Consider the following 18563-nt stretch of genomic DNA (forward strand, 5'->3'; position numbering starts at 1 on the left):
TTGATGAACTCCCCATCAGAGAATGGCTGACTGGTTTTAGTGTGACATCACAAAGCCGGTCTTGGCGGCTGCATCCCTGGATGTGTGAAGCTCGGTAAAAAGGCCTCGTTGCTGTTGCAGCTTAGCTAGCAAAGCCTCAGACGTCCTGTCCGCTCTGCATCCGTCAGTGTTTCCTGTTTCTTCTCGTAATGACGATTCACATTGTAATCCTTCAACACTGACTTGTTCTCCACAAACTAAGCACACGGCTTTACCTTTGACTTCAGTGAAGAAACACTTTAAAGTCCATGTTTTGATGAAACTCTACTCTCTGTGTCAGTCTTTCTGTTTTAACACAGGCTGACATTGTTGAGGGCTAACAGCTGACTCACATCTCCCTAAACTCAGTTCACCAACACATTGCAGTGACGCTGCTGCTCACATACGTTCAGAACATACGTACATTGAGAAGAAAAAACACAACAAGTCGCCTTCAAAATAAAAGCCATGCAGCTCTATTCTGTGCATGAGGTACACTTATTTACCTTTTATTCCTAATTTCCCAATGACCTCTGCAAAAGGAAAAACTGTTTGTTTCATGCTCTCTGCATAGTTCTCTGGAGGAGGACAGCGCCCGCTGTGACATGAAACATCCATACGGGGCAAAGAGCACAGAAGAAGCATTTGCAGGCCATATATGGCCTCGGCAGAGAACCGGGCCTGTTCTTGTAATGCAGAGAACATAGCAGGCATTGCACAGTGCACACGTATGACTGTCCTCCACTTTCAGCCCCTCCCTTCTCTGCTCCTTTTCTCTGTCTCTGAGGTATAAATAAACATGTACGGAGATGATTCTTGGGGCATTCCTCACAAGACTCTGCAATACGTGTCTGTGAGATTTGCTCTCTGCTTGCCTGCAGGCAAATACATTAACATGGCAACTTTGTTCATTCATCAGACTCTGTATTATTTGATATTGACTCACAAACATATACTTTCTTCTCCCGACTAGTCTTAGGAATTTCCCAATGACCTCCCGCGGGCCGTACAATGCCCAGTCTGCTCTAGAAGCTAACGTTCAGTTAAAGGTCCTTTGACACATTCCTCCGCAGGTCTGCAGTTCATCATCTGATGTAAATCTGATTTAAATAGTCATACAGTATGATAGTAATATAACAGTTGAATGGGTGAGTTAATCCTGACCTGAGAGTCTCCAGTTCACAGTGTGGACTCTCCAGTCCAGCAGACAGCAGCTTCACTCCTGAATCCTGCAGGTCGTTGTTACTCAGGTCCAGGTCTCTCAGACTAGAGGACTGGGAGCTGAGGACTGAGGACAGAGCTTCACAGCTTCTCTCTGAGAGGTTGCAGTGTGTCAGACTGAAGGAAACAATGGCATCCATGTTAAAATGTTTGCTAAGCAGCTGCATTTTTCAACCTGATTCCTATTTCTTTCCATGTTATCGTGTCTTGAGTGACTAACGGGGACAGCAGTTCCTGAACTTGGTCAAGTATTGAGAGAGAACACGAGGAAGTAAAACGTTGTTCTGACCTTTCTCATTCCGTTTCATGTTTCATGTGACTTGTTGCCAAAGTAGGAGAGAGGAGTGCCATTGGACACCGCTTTAGTCAGAGTTAGTTGTGTTGGAGTACAGAAAGTGAAGCTGAATATGTCCGTTACTTATAACAACAATCTGAGCCTGTCTGTGGCAACAACAAGCTCTATTCATAGACGTACGTTGACGAGTTGCCCCGAGTGATGACATTGCAGACCGTTTAGCGGCTGCCGTCTGCAGCGTCCTCCCTCAATACTGGACCAACTTGTCCCCATTAGTCACTTAGACACAAGGACAAAGGTCCAAGTTACCCTCTAAAGTTAAGAGAGGTGTCTCAAATCATTTGAGACAAAGCGTAACGTGATCTGACCTGAGAGTCTCCAGTTCACAGTGTGGACTCTCCAGAACAGCAGACAGCAGCTTCACTCCTGAATCCTGCAGGTCGTTGTGACTCAGGTCCAGGTCTCTCAGACTAGAGGACTGGGAGCTGAGGACTGAGGACAGAGCTTCACAGCTTCTCTCTGAGAGGTTACAGCCACTCAGTCTGAAGAAGCAACAGAAAACAAGTAATACGTTATTTATATCGTCTCTCCTGTTGAAATATAGTCTTCATTGATTGTTAAAGTCTACCTACAGAGCTTTGTTGGAGGCTTTGACCACTGGCAGCAGCCTCAGAAGAGCCTCCTCTGAAGCAAAGTATTTCTTCAGGTCAAACACGTCCAGATCTTCTTCTGATGACAGTAAGATGAAGACCAGAGCTGACCACTGAGCAGGAGACAGTTCATCTGTGTGGAGACGTCCTGACCTCAGGGCCTGTTGGATCTCCTCCACTAGAGAACCATCATTCAGTTCATTCAGACAGTGGAACAGATTGATGCTTTTCTCTGGAGACACATCCTCATTGATCTTCTTCTTGATGTACTGGACTGTTTCCTGATTGGTCTGTGAGCTACTTCCTGTCTGTGTCAGCAGACCTCGTAGGAGACTCTGATTGGTCTTCAGTGAAAGACCCAGGAGGAAGCGCAGGAACAAGTCCAGGTGTCCATTTGGACTCTGTAAGGCCTTGTCCACAGCACTCTGGTAGAGACGTGTTGGTTCAGGTTTGCCTCTAAAGACTTTAGACCAACGGGAGGTTGTTGGTTCTTCTGACAGCAGATTGACTCCAGAGTTGATGAAGGTCAGATGGACATGAAGAGCAGCCAGAAACTCCTGAACACTCAGATGGACGAAGCAGAAGACCTTGTCCTGGTACAGTCCTCTCTCCTCTCTAAAGACCTGTGTGAACACTCCTGAGTACACTGAGGCTGCTCTGATGTCGATGCCACACTCTGTCAGGTCGGATTCATAGAAGATCAGGTTCCCTTTCTGCAGCTGATCAAAAGCCAGTTTTCCCAGAGACTCGGTCATCTTCCTGCTCTCTGGACTCCAGTGTGGATCCGTCTCAGCTCCTCCATCATACTTGACCTTCTTCAGTTTGGACTGAACCACCAGGAAGTGGATGTACATCTCAGTCAGGGTCTTGGGCAGCTCTCCTCCCTCTCTGGTCTTCAACACGTCCTCCAGAACTGTAGCAGTGATCCAGCAGAAGACTGGGATGTGGCACATGATGTGGAGGCTTCGTGAGGTCTTGATGTGGGAGATGATCCCTCTGGCCTGCTCCTCATCTCTGAATCGCTTCCTGAAGTACTCCTCCTTCTGTGGGTCAGTGAACCCTCTGACCTCTGTCACCATGCCAACACACTCAGCAGGGATCTGATTGGCTGCTGCAGGTCGTGTGGTGATCCAGAGGCGAGCAGAGGGAAGCAGTTTCCCCCTGAAGAGGTTTGTCAGCAGCACATCCACTGAGGTGGACTCTGTAACATCAGTCAGGACCTCATTGTTGGTGAAGTCCAGAGGAAGTCGACACTCATCCAGACCGTCAAAGATGAACAGAACCAGGAACTCTTCAAACCTGCAGATTCCTGCTGCTTTGGTTTCACTGAAGAAGTGATGAACAAGTTGCACCAAGCTGAACTGTTTCTCTTTCAGCACATTCAGCTCTCTGAAGGTGAATGGAAATGTGAACAGTATGTCCTGGTGGTCTTTGTCTTCAGCCCAGTCCAGAGTGAACTTCTGTGTTAGGACTGTTTTCCCAATGCCAGCCACTCCCTTTGTCATCACTGTTCTGATTGGTTCCTCTGCTCCAGGTGAGGCTTTAAAGAGGTCTTCTTGTCTGATGGTTGTTTCTGGTCTGTGTGGTTTCCTGGATGCTGTTTCAATCTGTCTGACCTCATGTTGATCATTGACCCCTGCAGTCCCTCCCTCTGTGATGTAGAGCTCTGTGTACATCTCATTCAGAAGGGTTGGGTTTCCTGCTTTAGCGATCCCCTCAAACACACACTGGAACTTCTTCTTCAGGTTAGATTTGAGTTCACGCTGACAAACTGCAGGAAGTCCTGAATGAACACAACAAAGAAGATCAATGAGTCAAAGAACAGACTTCAACATGTCATTTCCTCACAGAATGAGTCTATGAATACATGTTGGTCCATCTCTTGAGACTTCAGTAAACGTCACATTTATCCAGCATGTTGAATCTTTAGAGAAATCCTCTTACTGCTCTGCAGACAGTCAGCCAGCTCCTCCTGCTTCATTCTCCTCAGGAAGTTCATTGTGATCTTCACAAACTCCTCTCTGCTGCTCCTCCTCTGCTCTTCATCCTCACCGTCCAGCACCTCCTCATCCTCCCTCTGACTCTCTAAGCATTCTGGGTAATCTGAACTCACAACCTTCTGGATCTTCTGCAGCTCGTTCTTCACAAAAGTGACGATGTTCTCCTCCAGCAGCTGGAACAGAAGATTCTATGAATGACACAAACTAAAAGCATGGAAGCAAACATCAGATCCATGTTGGACAGACTGACGATCCACTGGTCTACAGAGTGCAGCACGGAGATGATTGTGAACACAAGAGATGTAACAGCAGTTGTACATGTACAGACCATGAATATGGAGTCCAGGTGTGTTTGATGCTGCTGGGCAGACGGACCTCTGGGAACCTCTGAGCTCTGCTGGTCCTCTCTGTGGAGGAATCATGAACAATCATCTCACACTGTGTCTGTCCACACAGAGACCAACACAAGGACGGTTCCTCCAGACCAGGGGTGTCAAACATACGGCCCGCCACGTCATTTTATGTGGCCCGCGAATCTGCCAGCAAAAATAAAAAGTTAGATGTGAAAATAAAAATATCCCCATGGTCGAAATGATGAGATAGAAAGTGGAAGTGATGAGACAGCATGTTGTCTGTGTGCCGACATTAAAACGATCACAACAGGTGGACAGGAGATGCAACAACCCATAAAGAGGATTCCAACGAGTGATGGTGTCTTTCTCAACATGTGTACTTCTCTGTACTTGTGAACTCGTGGACTTGTGAAACGTCATCAGTCTCAGCCCAAGTACTGTTCCAATTCAAAGTCCACATCCAGCCAAGCACGGTCCTAATGCCCGGATGTGGCTCCGCCCATTTTACCGGGGACGCATCGGAGGTGACTTGTCTGTACTTGGGACAGCCAAATATCCCAGAATGCATTTTGCACCAGCAACAGGAAACAATGGCGGAGGAGAAATCACACAACTGGAAGTTGAAACTTCTAAATACTACTGTTGTTAAGTCACAGAAAGTCATTTTAGGATGTTTTGAGGGAAGAAGTTAGTTGTTTAACCTCTTTCACGCCCCCTATTTGTAGGCTTCTGCTCGAAAACAGCATAGCCATCCTAAAGAGACCACAGTTCTGTACTACAAGATCTATTTTAATACTTTGTGAGGCTATAATCAGATCACAACACTGGTGATATATTTATTTATACATGTATATGTATATATATGTAAATAATAATATATCATTTTTGATTTCAAATGAAAACGAAAACAGCAGGGTTGTCATATTTAGTTTGATTGTGAAAATACTTTACAGAACAAAACGGATGAAAGTCATGAGACCAGCTGAGGTGATGATGTCATCAAGTAAGCTGCTGTTCCAATTGTCTGTCGAGCTGCAACAACGAATCGATAAAATCGATTCATAAAAGAGTTGGCAACGAATTTCATGATCGATTCGTTGTGTCGCGCGATTCTTACGCCACTCAATAAGTCGCGGAGATGTTTGAGTGTAAAACAGAAGTTGAGTTGAGCCGTTCACGCCGCCGGTCTCTCCGGGGCTATTTGTGTTCATTCGCACTGGACGCGCCGGAGAGGGGGCGGGGCTTATCGCCCTGAAAGCCGTTCAACTGTCCGCCATTAACCATGGAAACAATAACCTCTATGTCTGCTGAGTACGTGTTGTGGAAGTCACAGATATCCCGGAAACTAAACTGAAGATGTTCGGAGTCGTTACATTTCCACGTCTGACATTTACAACCGGCCCTTTGAGGACCGTGATGCTGATGTGGCCCCAGAGTGAAGATGAGTTTGACCCCCCTGCTCCACACAGTGAAGTCTTGATCGTGCTGCTGATCCCACTGTCCCGGCTGCATTTCTTTGCAGTTCCGTGTGTAAAAACACCTTCAAACACTGCACCAAACCAGGGTTAGAAAGACACAACAGACCAAACCCTGTTTTAAAGAAAGCAACGCTTCCGATGTAAAGAATTATAGGCCAATGCGTACCTCAACCAGAACAAGCTTCTTGACCCACACCAGTCTGGTTTCATTCAGGCTACTCAACCGAGACCGCCCTCCTTGCCGTCACAGAGGAACCCCACATTGCTGGATCAGCCTTCCCACTGTAGTCTGACGAGTCTACAGATGTGGCCAATCTGGCCAATCGTCTGGTGAACGTCCGTTACCTTTCAGAAGGCACGGTGCAGGAAGAGCTTTTGTCTTTTTTATCTTGGAAACAAACGCCACGCGCGAGCAAACTGTTCTCTCATTGGTCCGATTTTTATGCGGCTATAAATGGCTCTGTTGTTTTAAGGTGAGGGGGGGGGGGTGCGTGGCCTAATAACTTTGGGAACCGATGTATTCAGGGTACTGGATACAGCGTTCGGAGGCAGCGCTTCGTTCATTCCTATGAAAGTGGACTTACGAGTCAAGATTTCAGAGGAAAATACCCGGATCTTTCATCAGTCAGATTTCTGCTCCATTTTTCGTCTTTCTGGGAGAACGAGTGTCACGATATTAAAGTTCTAGCGGTGCCTCTTCGTCCCTTTATCTACCCAGCTAGTGTTCTCATGCTGTTATTTAGTTCCACACCACCAGGGAGGTTTGGAACCAGAGCCTCGGACTCATAAAGGTCCCGGTACCCAAGAAGAGGAAGGACTCCAGACTCTATGTAAGAAGTGGACGTCGTCATGGTGACGTCTCTCATTGGTATGTGGACTGATGTTTTGAGCCTCAAGTTTGGCCATTTCGCCGTTGCCAACTTGTTGTTTTTTGCAACCAGTGAACAGGAAGTGACCATATCTGGACGTAGTCGTCGTGACGTAGAGACGCCGTACACGTCTCTATTAGAGACCTGTCAATCACCGTGTAGCCCCGCCCTAAAGCATCCCCTGCTTTATGGTCTGTGTGACTCTAAATGGACCATAATGTACTAAATGAACATCATGCTGTATTGAAGAAGACTTGAAACTAGAGATTGAGACATAAACTCATGTTTACAATGTTTACTGAGGGAATAAATCAAGAGAGAAGTAGAGTCATTTTCTATAGACTTCTATACAACCAGAGGAGTCGCCCCCTGGTGGTCACTAGAGAGAATGCAGGTGTGAACCTGGTGTTTCTTGACATTTCCTCCGGGGTAAACGCTACATGGCTGCCCGATCCAAAGTTGTGGCTAACTTCGAGGCTAGCACCCTTCACTTTAAAGAGCAGCAGGTGACAAACGAGCCAGTTTGAAGGAGCCGACAACTTCGTTTAGCGCCTCAGAAAACGACATAATCACAAAATAGTTTTAGACGCTTTCGAAACAGGAAGGAGTTTCTGTTACCAATCGGTCAAGAGAATGAAAGCAGTGAGAATAGAGGTGTTTATGAACGCTCCACTGGTTCCCTGGATCATTCATTACCTGGGCGTTTGGCAAGTGTTTCTGAAAGACAGCGGGATATCCTTGGACCTGTCACTCCTCATGGACACACCGCTGGGTTCAGGTTGATCAGAGTCCGGTCTCTTAAGAGTCCTGTTAGACAGAGAGAACAAAAAGGAAATTCACTTTTTGATCTTCAGCTACAGAAGCTTCTGGAAGACAAGAAACTATCAACAAGAGAATGAAAGTAGGCCATGAATATGAGATATGAGATTACAGATAATTAAAATCCCCAAACTGTCGGTCACATCAATACAGCATCACAAAGAAAGAGGAGCGTCTGTGTTCATGACGCCATCGACCATCATACCGTCTGCATTCATAAATACCAGCCAGTGGTGGCCGGCCAATAGAGGGCCACGGGGCCACGGGGCCACCCACCTTGAGCCACAAAAAAAAGAAGAAAAAAAAAGAATTATAATATTATTAATTTAAAAAATAAATTATATTAATAAATTATACAAATTGTCAACATTTGTGTTTTTGAGCTGTGTAATATACCCAGTAATATTTGTAAAATAGGATATCTGCTTGTCCTCTCAGCTGTCCCCGTGCACGTCTCTCCTGCGTGTGCACGTGCTGGGGCCAGATCGATTTGGCCCAAGGAAGACGGGTCTAATAAGCAGCTTAGCCAATCACTGATTAAAGAAATAAATGAGTGACTTACAATCTAGCCAATCAGCGCCCTAAAAAAGACTTCCGGGAGGACCATCCTCATCTGGCCCACGGCTGCGAGTGCTCGTTCTCATCTCGCGTGTTCTCGTGTTCAGACAGCAGACTCGCGGGAAAGGGAAGCAGTACATGAAGCTTCTGTACTAGCTGAACACCAGACAGGTTAGCTAGCTGCATGACGTCATGCTAATCATTTATTTAGCTTTAAAACAACGGGACGGATCCAGCACGGACAGTTACAGGAGTGAGGGATGAGGAGGTAAGGAAACATGAGAACACCAGGGTAGGGAGTGAGGGATGAGGAGGTAAGGAAACATGAGCACACCAGGGTAGGGAGTGAGGGATGAGGAGGTAAGGAAACATGAGAACACCAGGGTAGGGAGTGAGGGATGAGGAGGTAAGGAAACATGAGAACACCAGGGTAGGGAGTGAGGGATGAGGAGGTAAGGAAACATGAGAACACCAGGGTAGGGAGTGAGGGATGAGGAGGTAAGGAAACATGAGAACACCAGGGTAGGGAGTGAGGGATGAGGAGGTAAGGAAACATGAGAACACCAGGACACACATGAGAACTCTGTCAAGCTACATATTAGACAAAGTGAACATCTTTTCTTCTACATATTGTCCTCAGTCTCATCTGCTTAACTTGGTCATGGAGGCATCAACATGTAATAGAGATGTTAAATTAACAGTGAAAACTCATCATAGCTTAATTTAACATCAGTATTCATAATAGTCTTTTTCTCCCGGAGTGCCCGTGTCTCGTTCTCATCTCGCGTGTTCTCGCTACCCAGCTGGACGACGGTCACCGGCTTGCGGTAAAGAAACAACGAGGAGGTGGATAAAAACCGGCACGTTTGATCAAAAAGAATTGATTGTGTGAAGTTTTGTGGGGCTTTTGAGTTGGCTTTGCGTGGGCATGACGAGACCGACTCCTCGGACAACCCTGGCGTGTTCAAGGGACTGGTGGATTCTGTTGCCAGCTGGTGCTTGTGCTACGCTACATCGATGCTAACGGTAACGTACAAGAGCGTTTTCTCGAGTACGTCACCATCCAGAACGCGACCGCTGACACCATCGCTGCAGCGCTCACGGAGAGGCTGAGCACCATCCTCCCAAACGGACAAACCGACAAACGTATCGCCCGAGCGTACGACGGGGCTGCCGTCATGAGGGGAGCCACCGGCGGAGTGCAGCGGAAGATACTGGATGTCTACGACAACGCTCACTACGTCCACTGCTACGCGCACCAGCTGAACCTCATCATGCAGCAGGCCACAGCACGCATCCCCAGGATCCACACCTTCTTTTCGGACCTCGGTGGATTCTGTGCCTTCTTCTCCAGGTCACCCAAGCGAACCAGTGCTGGACCAGATGGTTGCGCATAGACTTCCTCGAGCCTCCACAACACGGTGGAACTTCCAGAGTCGCGCTGTAAACACTGTGTACGAGCACCAGGACGACCTCCTGAAGTGTTTCCAGAACATCAGAGACTCTGGGAACTTTGATCCACAGCTGTCAGAGAGGCCGGGGGCTTCGTGAGGATGCTTGAAGACAAGACTTTCTGTTTCTTCCTGGCATTGTTCCACAAGATCATGCCAAATGTGGACATGCTCTTCAGCCAGCTGCAGAAGAGGAGCATCGACCCCGTCTTCATTGAAGGACTTGTCCAGAGGTTCACAGACAGCATTCAAAAAATCAGATCAATAACGATATTTACTACGAGCTGATAAAGCTTTTGTTGTTGGAAAGATGAGTTGCTCACGTCCAACAGTCTGTAAAAGCCAAAATGGGCCGAGTCATCAAAGTGAATGATTATGATAGAAAGCATCACAATGATATTTGTTTCAATATTTTAAAGGAAAAAGATCAGATTTCTATGAAAATGCAGGTCGTTATTAAACACAATTTGTAATAACAGGCTTATTCAGGTGTCCACCAAGTCCGTTTGTAGAAGAGGCCGAGTTGTTTTTGAAGATGTCAAGTTAGAAACTGGAACTTTATTTGTTGGAACAGGGCGTCCATGTCCTCTGTGTGGGGACAGTGGATCTGACCAGCAGGACGCTGGGACATGGGGAACAACAGAGGCTGGCTACAGAGGTTGTTGTGTTGTAGTTGTCAATATTAATACTTTATACACTCGCACACATACATGTACTATGTGGGTGTGTATGCACAGCACATGCTAACTACAGGAAGTAGTCAAATATTCAACAACATACTCGACCGTCTCCTGAAAAGGGAGGACAAGCTGCTAACTGACCGTCTGATACATTTTGATGATGTCGTTATAATTTCCCATCATCTGAAGTTGTTTGTCAGACTTTACACATTGTTTTTTTAATACTTGACTTTATCACAGTAGCATGTGTTCAATCAGAATCACTTTCATCAAAGTTCCTTTTCAAATAACTTCATCATCATGAAAACATGCAGGTTTCCTCCCCGCACTGATGGGTGTTTCTCCAACAAACAAGGTTCATCGGGGCATCTTCAAATATACTTCTTCTATCAGACTATATATGATATTTACATTTTATTATAATATATTCATGATATTTATATTGTATATTTATGATTATATGGTATTTACATTTTATTATAATATATTCATGATATTTATATTGTATATTTATGATTATATGGTATTTATATTGTATTATAATATATTCATGATATTTATATTTCATATTACACTGAATATTATTATTATATGACATATATATATTAATATCCTGAATTGTATGAATAAGATGTCCTTATTATGTCAGTGTTGGAATAAATGATAACAATGTAACTGCAAAGTACGAATGCGTTTTTGATACTTTTTTTTTTTTGCATTGAATTATACTATTTGCTGAAATTGATTGGATGGCCCGACCCAACAAACAATCCACCAGCCGCCACTGGCTTTGAACCCCATTCAGCCTCTGCTGCCCTGCAGCCGAACCCTCCGCTGGTTGTCCTGGATGATGACTTACCCGCGCTTTTGTGAAGGCTTCTTCTTTCCGAAGGACATTCTTTTGAAAAACAGCGGCGGCCCCATGGACCTGTCACTCTTCATGGACACACAGCTGGGTTCAGGTTGATCAGAGTCCAGTTCCATGAGGTTCCTGTCAGACAGAGAGGAAGACCACCAGAGAAGGAGATCCACTTATTAAATCTTCAGCTCCAGAAGCTGCTGAAGACTAGAAGCTATCAACAAGAAGATAAAAGTCTGAAGCTCTTCACACTGAAAGATTTCTGTTCTATTATTCATCTTTCTGGGAGAACAAGTGTCACGATATTAAAGTTCTAGCGGTGCCTCTTCGTCCCTTTATCTACCCAGCTAGTGTTCTCATGCTATTATTTAGTTCCACACCACCAGGGAGGTTTGGAACCAGAGCCTCGGACTCATAAAGGTCCCGGTACCCAAGAAGAGGAAGGACTCCAGACTGTATGTAAGAAGTGGACGTCGTCATGGTGACGTCTCTCATTGGTTTGTGGACTGATGTTTTGAAGCCTCAAGTTTGGCTATTTCACCGTCACAAACTTATTTTTTTGCAACCAGTGAACAGGAAGTGACCATATCTGGACGTAGTCGTCATGACGTAGAGACGCCGTATACGTCTCTGGTAGAGACCTGTCAATCAGCGTGTAGCCCCGCCCTAAAGCATCCCCTGCTTTATGGTCTGTGTGACTCTAAATGGACCATAATGTACTAAATGAACATCATGCTGTATTGAAGAAGACTTGAAACTAGAGATTGAGACATAAACTCATGTTTACAATGTTTACTGAGGTAATAAATCAAGAGAGAAGTAGAGTCATTTTCTATAGACTTCTATACAACCAGAGGAGTCGCCCCCTGGTGGACACTAGAGAGAATGCAGGTGTGAACCTGGTGTTTCTTGACATTTCCTCCGGGGTAAACGCTGGTTGTCCTGGATGATGACTTACCCGCGCTTTTGTGAAGGCTTCTTCTTTCCGAAGGACATTCTTTTGAAATTCAGCGGCAGCTCCATGGACACGTCACTCTTCATGGACACACAGCTGGGTTCAGGTTGATCAGAGTCCAGTTCCATGAGGTTCCTGTTAGACAGAGAGGAAGACCACCAGAGAAGGAGATCCACTTATTAAATCTTCAGCTCCAGAAGCTGCTGAAGACTAGAAGCTATCAACAAGAAGATAAAAGTCTGAAGCTCTTGTTGGGGTCTGACATGGTGTGCTACAAAGACTTGGGCCTACAGGCCTGCAGGGCCTGCAGAGCAGTCAAAAGCCTGATTTGAGTTTCAGATTCACACCAACCCCGGTAACGTTCAATCACACCTGGGTGTGACTTTTCATCCAGGCTCAACGCTGGGATCTAATTGGACGAGGGCCCCAGGACTTCCTGTGGTGCAACTCTGTCCCTGAAACCATCAAACTCTGCTTCACCCTCAGCTCTCGGCCATTCCACGCAGTTCACTTCACTTGCGAGGAGGCACAGAAACATAGCGCTGCTGTTTGTAAAAAGAACATCCGAGGTCACGGTCTTAAATTCACTGGACGACAATGGACTCTGTTCTTGGATCCTGAAGAAGAGAAGTGGACAACTTACCTGCAGAAAGAAGAAAACACATCCTTCAGAGAAAGAGAAGAACAAATTCTCTTTCCAATCAAGTGCTTACAAGGAAGCAGAATACGCTTCCTCTCTGAGAAAACCCTCTCCGCCAACACACAGGTTCATCCACACAGCTTGGAGCTGATCAGCTTGAGTCGAACCAAGAAGCTCAGAAGGACCACGTCCACCATGAAGAAGTCATCTCACAGTAAGAGGCTGAGCTTAGTGTCTGGGCTGAGTGAGGTCATTGTGTTCTGTGATCTAGTTGGTGTTTTGTTTAAGTTACTCTGTTGTTATAACTGTGACTTCATCATAGAAGAAGAAGTGGAGAGCAGGGTCGTCCTTCAGTGAGAGGATCGGCGGTTCGATCCCCGGCTCCGCTCGTCCATGTCGATGTGTCCTTGAGCACTTAGCCCGTCATCAGAGTGTGAATGATGACAAGTAGTGTGAGAGTGCTTTGAGCGGTCGGAAAGACGAGGAAAGAGCGATACAAGTACAGTCCATTCACACACGCACACACACACACACACACACACACAAATATAAATCAGGTGAGAATAGAGGCGTTCATGAACGCTCCACTGGTTCCCTGGATCATTCATTACCTGGACGTTTGGCGAGTCTTTCTGAAATTCAGCGGCGGCCCCATGGACCCGTCACTCTTCATGGACACACAGCTGGGTTCAGGTTGATCAGAGTCCAGTTCCATGAGGTTCCTGTTAGACAGAGAGGAAGACCACCAGAGAAGGAGATCCACTTATTAAATCTTCAGCTCCAGAAGCTGCTGAAGACTAGAAGCTATCAACAAGAAGATAAAAGTCTGAAGCTCTTCACACTGAAAGATTTCTGTTCTATTATTCATCTTTCTGGGAGAACGAGTGTCACGATATTAAAGTTCTAGCGGTGCCTCTTCGTCCCTTTATCTACCCAGCTAGTGTTCTCATGCTGTTATTTAGTTCCACACCACCAGGGAGGTTTGGAACCAGAGCCTCGGACTCATAAAGGTCCCGGTACCCAAGAAGAGGAAGGACTCCAGACTGTATGTAAGAAGTGGACGTCGTCATGGTGACGTCTCTCATTGGTTTGTGGACTGATGTTTTGAAGCCTCAAGTTTGGCTATTTCACTGTCACAAACTTATTTTTTTGCAACCAGTGAACAGGAAGTGACCATATCTGGACGTAGTCGTCATGACGTAGAGACGCCGTACACGTTTCTGGTAGAGACCTGTCAATCAGCGTGTAGCCCCGCCCTAAAGCATCCCCTGCTTTATGGTCTGTGTGACTCTAAATGGACCATAATGTACTAAATAAACATGCTGCATTGAAGAAGACTTGAAACTAGAGATCGAGACATAAACTCATGTTTACAATGTTTACTGAGGTAATAAATCAAGAGAGAAGTAGAGTCATTTTCTATAGACTTCTATACAACCAGAGGAGTCGCCCCCTGGTGGTCACTAGAGAGAATGCCGGTGTGAACCTGGTGTTTCTTGACATTTCCTCCGGGGTAAACGCTACATGGCTGCCCGATCCAAAGTTGTGGCTAACTTCGAGGCTAGCACCCTTCACTTTAAAGAGCAGCAGGTGACAAACGAGCCAGTTTGAAGGAGCCGACAACTTCGTTTAGCGCCTCAGAAAACGACGTAATCACGAAATAGTTTTAGACGCTTTCGAAACAGGAAGGAGTTTCTGTTTCCAATCGGTCTGTTGACGGCTGCGCCGGTCAGGATATGAAAACACTGATCACCCAAATGAACCCCCACCCTTGCTGATCCTCGACCGCAGAGCTCGCTGATAGAGGCGGGAAACGCTGACTACCCATATATGGTGAGCCCCCACCTTTTCTGCTCTCATACTCAGCAGAGCGCGTCCCCGCTCCCGCGGCCACGCATTAGAGGCAGGCGCCTCCTACATCCGCATTCAGCGGAGGACAGGATGTAAGCAGTGACATTTCACTCTTCACTTCAACTTTTGCTCCCTTGCATCAGCTTTGGACCACACACTCCAACAGGTTTCCTATTGGAGTGTGGTTTCACCCCTCGATACACTTCTCTGAAGGGTTCCTTTGGTTGGAAGTATCGAACATTTCAACACAACACCGTGAAGGGTTCCTTTGGTTGGAAGTATCGAACATTTCAACACAACACCGTGAAGGGTTCCTTTGCTCGGTATTCTAAAACGACTCTCGAGAGGTATTTTGCCTCCGGTAGGAGTCTAAACTATCCATTTCTTTCCTTTGTATTTCACACAAAACCATTCTGCCTTCAACTGTATTCATCTTTGTATCATAACCTGAATCTTACTTTCATAAAATAAAACCAACAACCTCTGTAATACGAGGTTGGAAATCCGTGTCTGTCATCCCACTGCTTCACATAACGGAGAACATAGGATGCTCACGCGGGTTATTCAGAGTTACGTTTTATGCAGAAATCCATCTGTCGTAAAGTAATGTTGAAGCTGGAGCTTCCCCAGGCAGCATAGAATGTAAGTAAAAAATATACTTTCAAACACTGGACTGTACGACCACTAAGCCGACCCAGGGAGCTCGTGGCTGGTAATACAGCACAGCAGGTCGCATCCCGCTACAGGTCGAGAGAATAAAAGCAGCGTTTTTAAGATAAATCAGGTGAGCATAGAGGCGTTTATAATTCATTACCTGGACGTTTGGCCACTCTTTCTGAACCACAGCGGCAGATCCTTGGACCTGTCACTCTTCATGGACACACAGCTGGGTTCCGGTTGATCAGAGTCCAGTTCAGGGTCCGGTTCCCTGAGGTCCCTGTTAGACAGAGAGGAAGACCACCAGAGAAGCTTCAGTGTGCAGTTTCTGCTTTAAGAAGGTTTGTTCTTTCACATGTTTTGTGACGAACTGATGATGACTTACGTTACAAATGGCTCCTCCATGGACCCGTTGCTCCTTAAGGACCCGCAGCTGGGTTCAGGTCCAGGTCCAGGTCCAGGTTTAGTTGGACCAGGTCCTTCCATGGCGAATGGGAACTCCTAATAGATCATTCAACAGATTTTTAACAGAGTATTTGTCAAAATGTAAACAAATATCGACTAAAACAATGGGTCAGAAGTAGGAAGTTGTCTTGCTGTTTCCAGATTTTCACAATAAGAGAGAGAGCTTTGTTTTGAAGTGTTGTGAGTCGTCACGCTCTGAAAACCAGTTTAACCAGTTTAACCAGTTACAATGTTCCATCAACAGCAGACACACTGGAGGGGTTTATTCAAGCACAGTAACAAGTACACTGTTGAGGTACTAATACTCCATTTGAGTATTTTGTAGTGTTAACTGTACTACATCACAGAGGTACATGTAGTACTTTATACTGCACTACATCTCAGAGGTACATGTGGTACTTTATACTGTACTACATCTCAGAGGTACATGTTGTACTTTATACTGTATTACACCTCAGAGGTACATGTTGTACTTTATACTGTACTACACCTCAGAGGTACATGTTGTACTTTATACTGTACTACACCTCAGAGGTACATGTGGTACTTTATACTGTACTACATCTCAGAGGTACATGTTGTACTTTATACTGTATTACACCTCAGAGGTACATGTTGTACTTTATACTGTACTACACCTCAGAGGTACATGTTGTACTTTATACTGTACTACACCTCAGAGGTACATGTGGTACTTTATACTGTACTACATCTCAGAGGTACATGTTGTACTTTATACTGTACTACATCTCAGAGGTACATGTTGTACTTTATACTGTACTACATCTCAGAGGTACATGTGGTACTTTATACTGTACTACACCTCAGAGGTACATGTTGTACTTTATACTGTACTACACCTCAGAGGTACATATTGTACTTTTTACTGTACTACACCTCAGAGGTACATGTTGTACTTTATACTGTACTACACCTCAGAGGTACATATTGTACTTTTTACTGTACTACACCTCAGAGGTACATGTTGTACTTTATACTGTACTAAAACCTCAGAGGTACATGTTGTACTTTATACTGTACTACACCTCAGAGGTACATGTTGTACTTTATACTGTACCACGTGTATCTGACAGCTTTAACTACTTTAGTCAGATTAATATAAAATTAAATCTATAATAAATTATGACGTATTATTATAGGATATAATACACGTATATATACACTCATTAAATGTGTTTTTTGTATTTTACTGTGTAATCTGTGTTCACGACTAACATGTAGTTTACTTTTGTTCCAGCAGATGGCACCACGTGACTGTTTTTTGCAGCACGAGGGACTTTCCCAGTGTTTGTTCTGACACGTGGTGCGATGACGTAATGCGGGCCAACGGCTCTTCCTCATTTAGTGACGCAGTTATTTTACAGGTTAAAATAAAAACACTTTTATTTTTATTATTTTATTGCTGCGTTCGAAAAATAAATCCGATAAATTCAAACACTTAATGTATTGTTTAATTTATTTTTATTTCAATACATATTTAATTGGTAAATAACAAATATATATATTTAATTGTATTCATGATGCCTTCACGGTTGTAACGTTAAAGTAAGTTCAGATCTCGTTCTGGTAAACTCTCTTCAACATCAACACAAATAAAGATAAATGAACCGTTTTTAATCCGCTTCTTTCATTAACTTCATATATTATATTATTAGCTTTGGTGTGACGTTCAGAGAATGACGGAGCGACTCTCGGTAACAACGTCTTCATGTTCAAACCAGCGCACAATAACTCTCTTAATACTCTCATGTTCACACACAACTGTGACTACAGTAAAGACGGCTCACACCAGTCTACCAGGTACTTCATTTAATGTACTTTATACTTTACCTTCAGAAGGAGTACACACGGAGGACTCGACGTTCAGAGGAAGTTACAGGAAGATAAAGTTTAACCAGGAAACTCCAAGAAGAGGCGAGGCTGTTAAAGAGACATACACCCAGTACTGCTGCGAGTACTACCGCAGGATTTATACAGTAATACAGTCTGTTTTATACTGTGAACACAGAGATATGAGGGTCCAGACCAGCAGCGAGACCAGGTCCGAGACCAGGACCAGCAGCGAGACCAAGACCGGCAGCGAGACCAGGACCAGATGAGAGACCAAGACCAGCAGCGAGACCAAGACCGGCAGCGAGACCAAGACCAGCAGCGAGACCAAGACCGGCAGCGAGACCAAGACCGGCAGCGAGACCAAGACCAGCAGCGAGACCAAGACCGGCAGCGAGACCAAGACCGGCAGCGAGACCACTAATCCAGAAAGAAAAGAGTCAGAAGTCCACACGGAGAACTACTAGTACTTCTACTTCAGTGAGGTAGTACGTAGTGGTACTGTCACTGGTCGTGGAGTATTTTCACAGTGTGTTTGTACTTTTCCTGAAGTAATGTTTCAGTGCAGTACATTTAGTTGTAGTAGAGTTTTGTAACAGAGTTATGTTGTACCTGGGCCTTCACTGCTGTCCTGCAGCTGAAACACAGCTACGTTATTATTTGTTTCCTGTCAAAATGAAGCTCAACACCTAAAAATACACGAACTGCAGAGAATACGCAGAGAGTGACCTGTGAGTGACCTGTGACTGACCTGTGAGACTGACCTGTGAGAGACCTGTGAGACTGACCTGTGAGAGTGACCTGTGAGACTGACCTGTGAGTGACCTGAGAGTGACCTGTGAGACTGACCTGTGAGAGTGACCTGTGAGCGTGACCTGTGAGCGTGACCTGTG

At 45.2% G+C, this 18563-nt stretch overlaps 1 protein-coding gene across 13 annotated transcripts in view; it reads right to left on the reverse strand.

Annotated features, from left to right (window-relative positions):
• The window catches only part of LOC306797239 (uncharacterized protein), a 252033-nt gene that overhangs the window by 53663 nt on the left and 179807 nt on the right, over positions 1-18563 (reverse strand). For 12 of the 13 annotated variants that reach the window (XM_079296500.1, XM_079296504.1, XM_079296501.1 and 9 more), the window contains 3 exons: positions 13458-13568; positions 12210-12341; positions 11252-11383 (listed from right to left, as the gene is read on the reverse strand). In XM_079296500.1, the coding sequence (XP_079152626.1) occupies positions 11252-11383; positions 12210-12341; positions 13458-13568 (375 nt within the window). Of the gene's footprint in view, positions 1-1182; positions 1357-1902; positions 2077-2166; positions 3968-4128; positions 4358-4512; positions 4592-11251; positions 11384-12209; positions 12342-13457; positions 13569-18563 lie in introns of all 13 variants that reach the window. The other variant, XM_079296494.1, reaches the window with a different exon arrangement.

This window comes from Melanostigma gelatinosum (assembly GCF_949748355.1).
Source record: "Melanostigma gelatinosum genome assembly, chromosome: 24".
Taxonomy (NCBI): Eukaryota; Metazoa; Chordata; class Actinopteri; order Perciformes; family Zoarcidae; genus Melanostigma; species Melanostigma gelatinosum.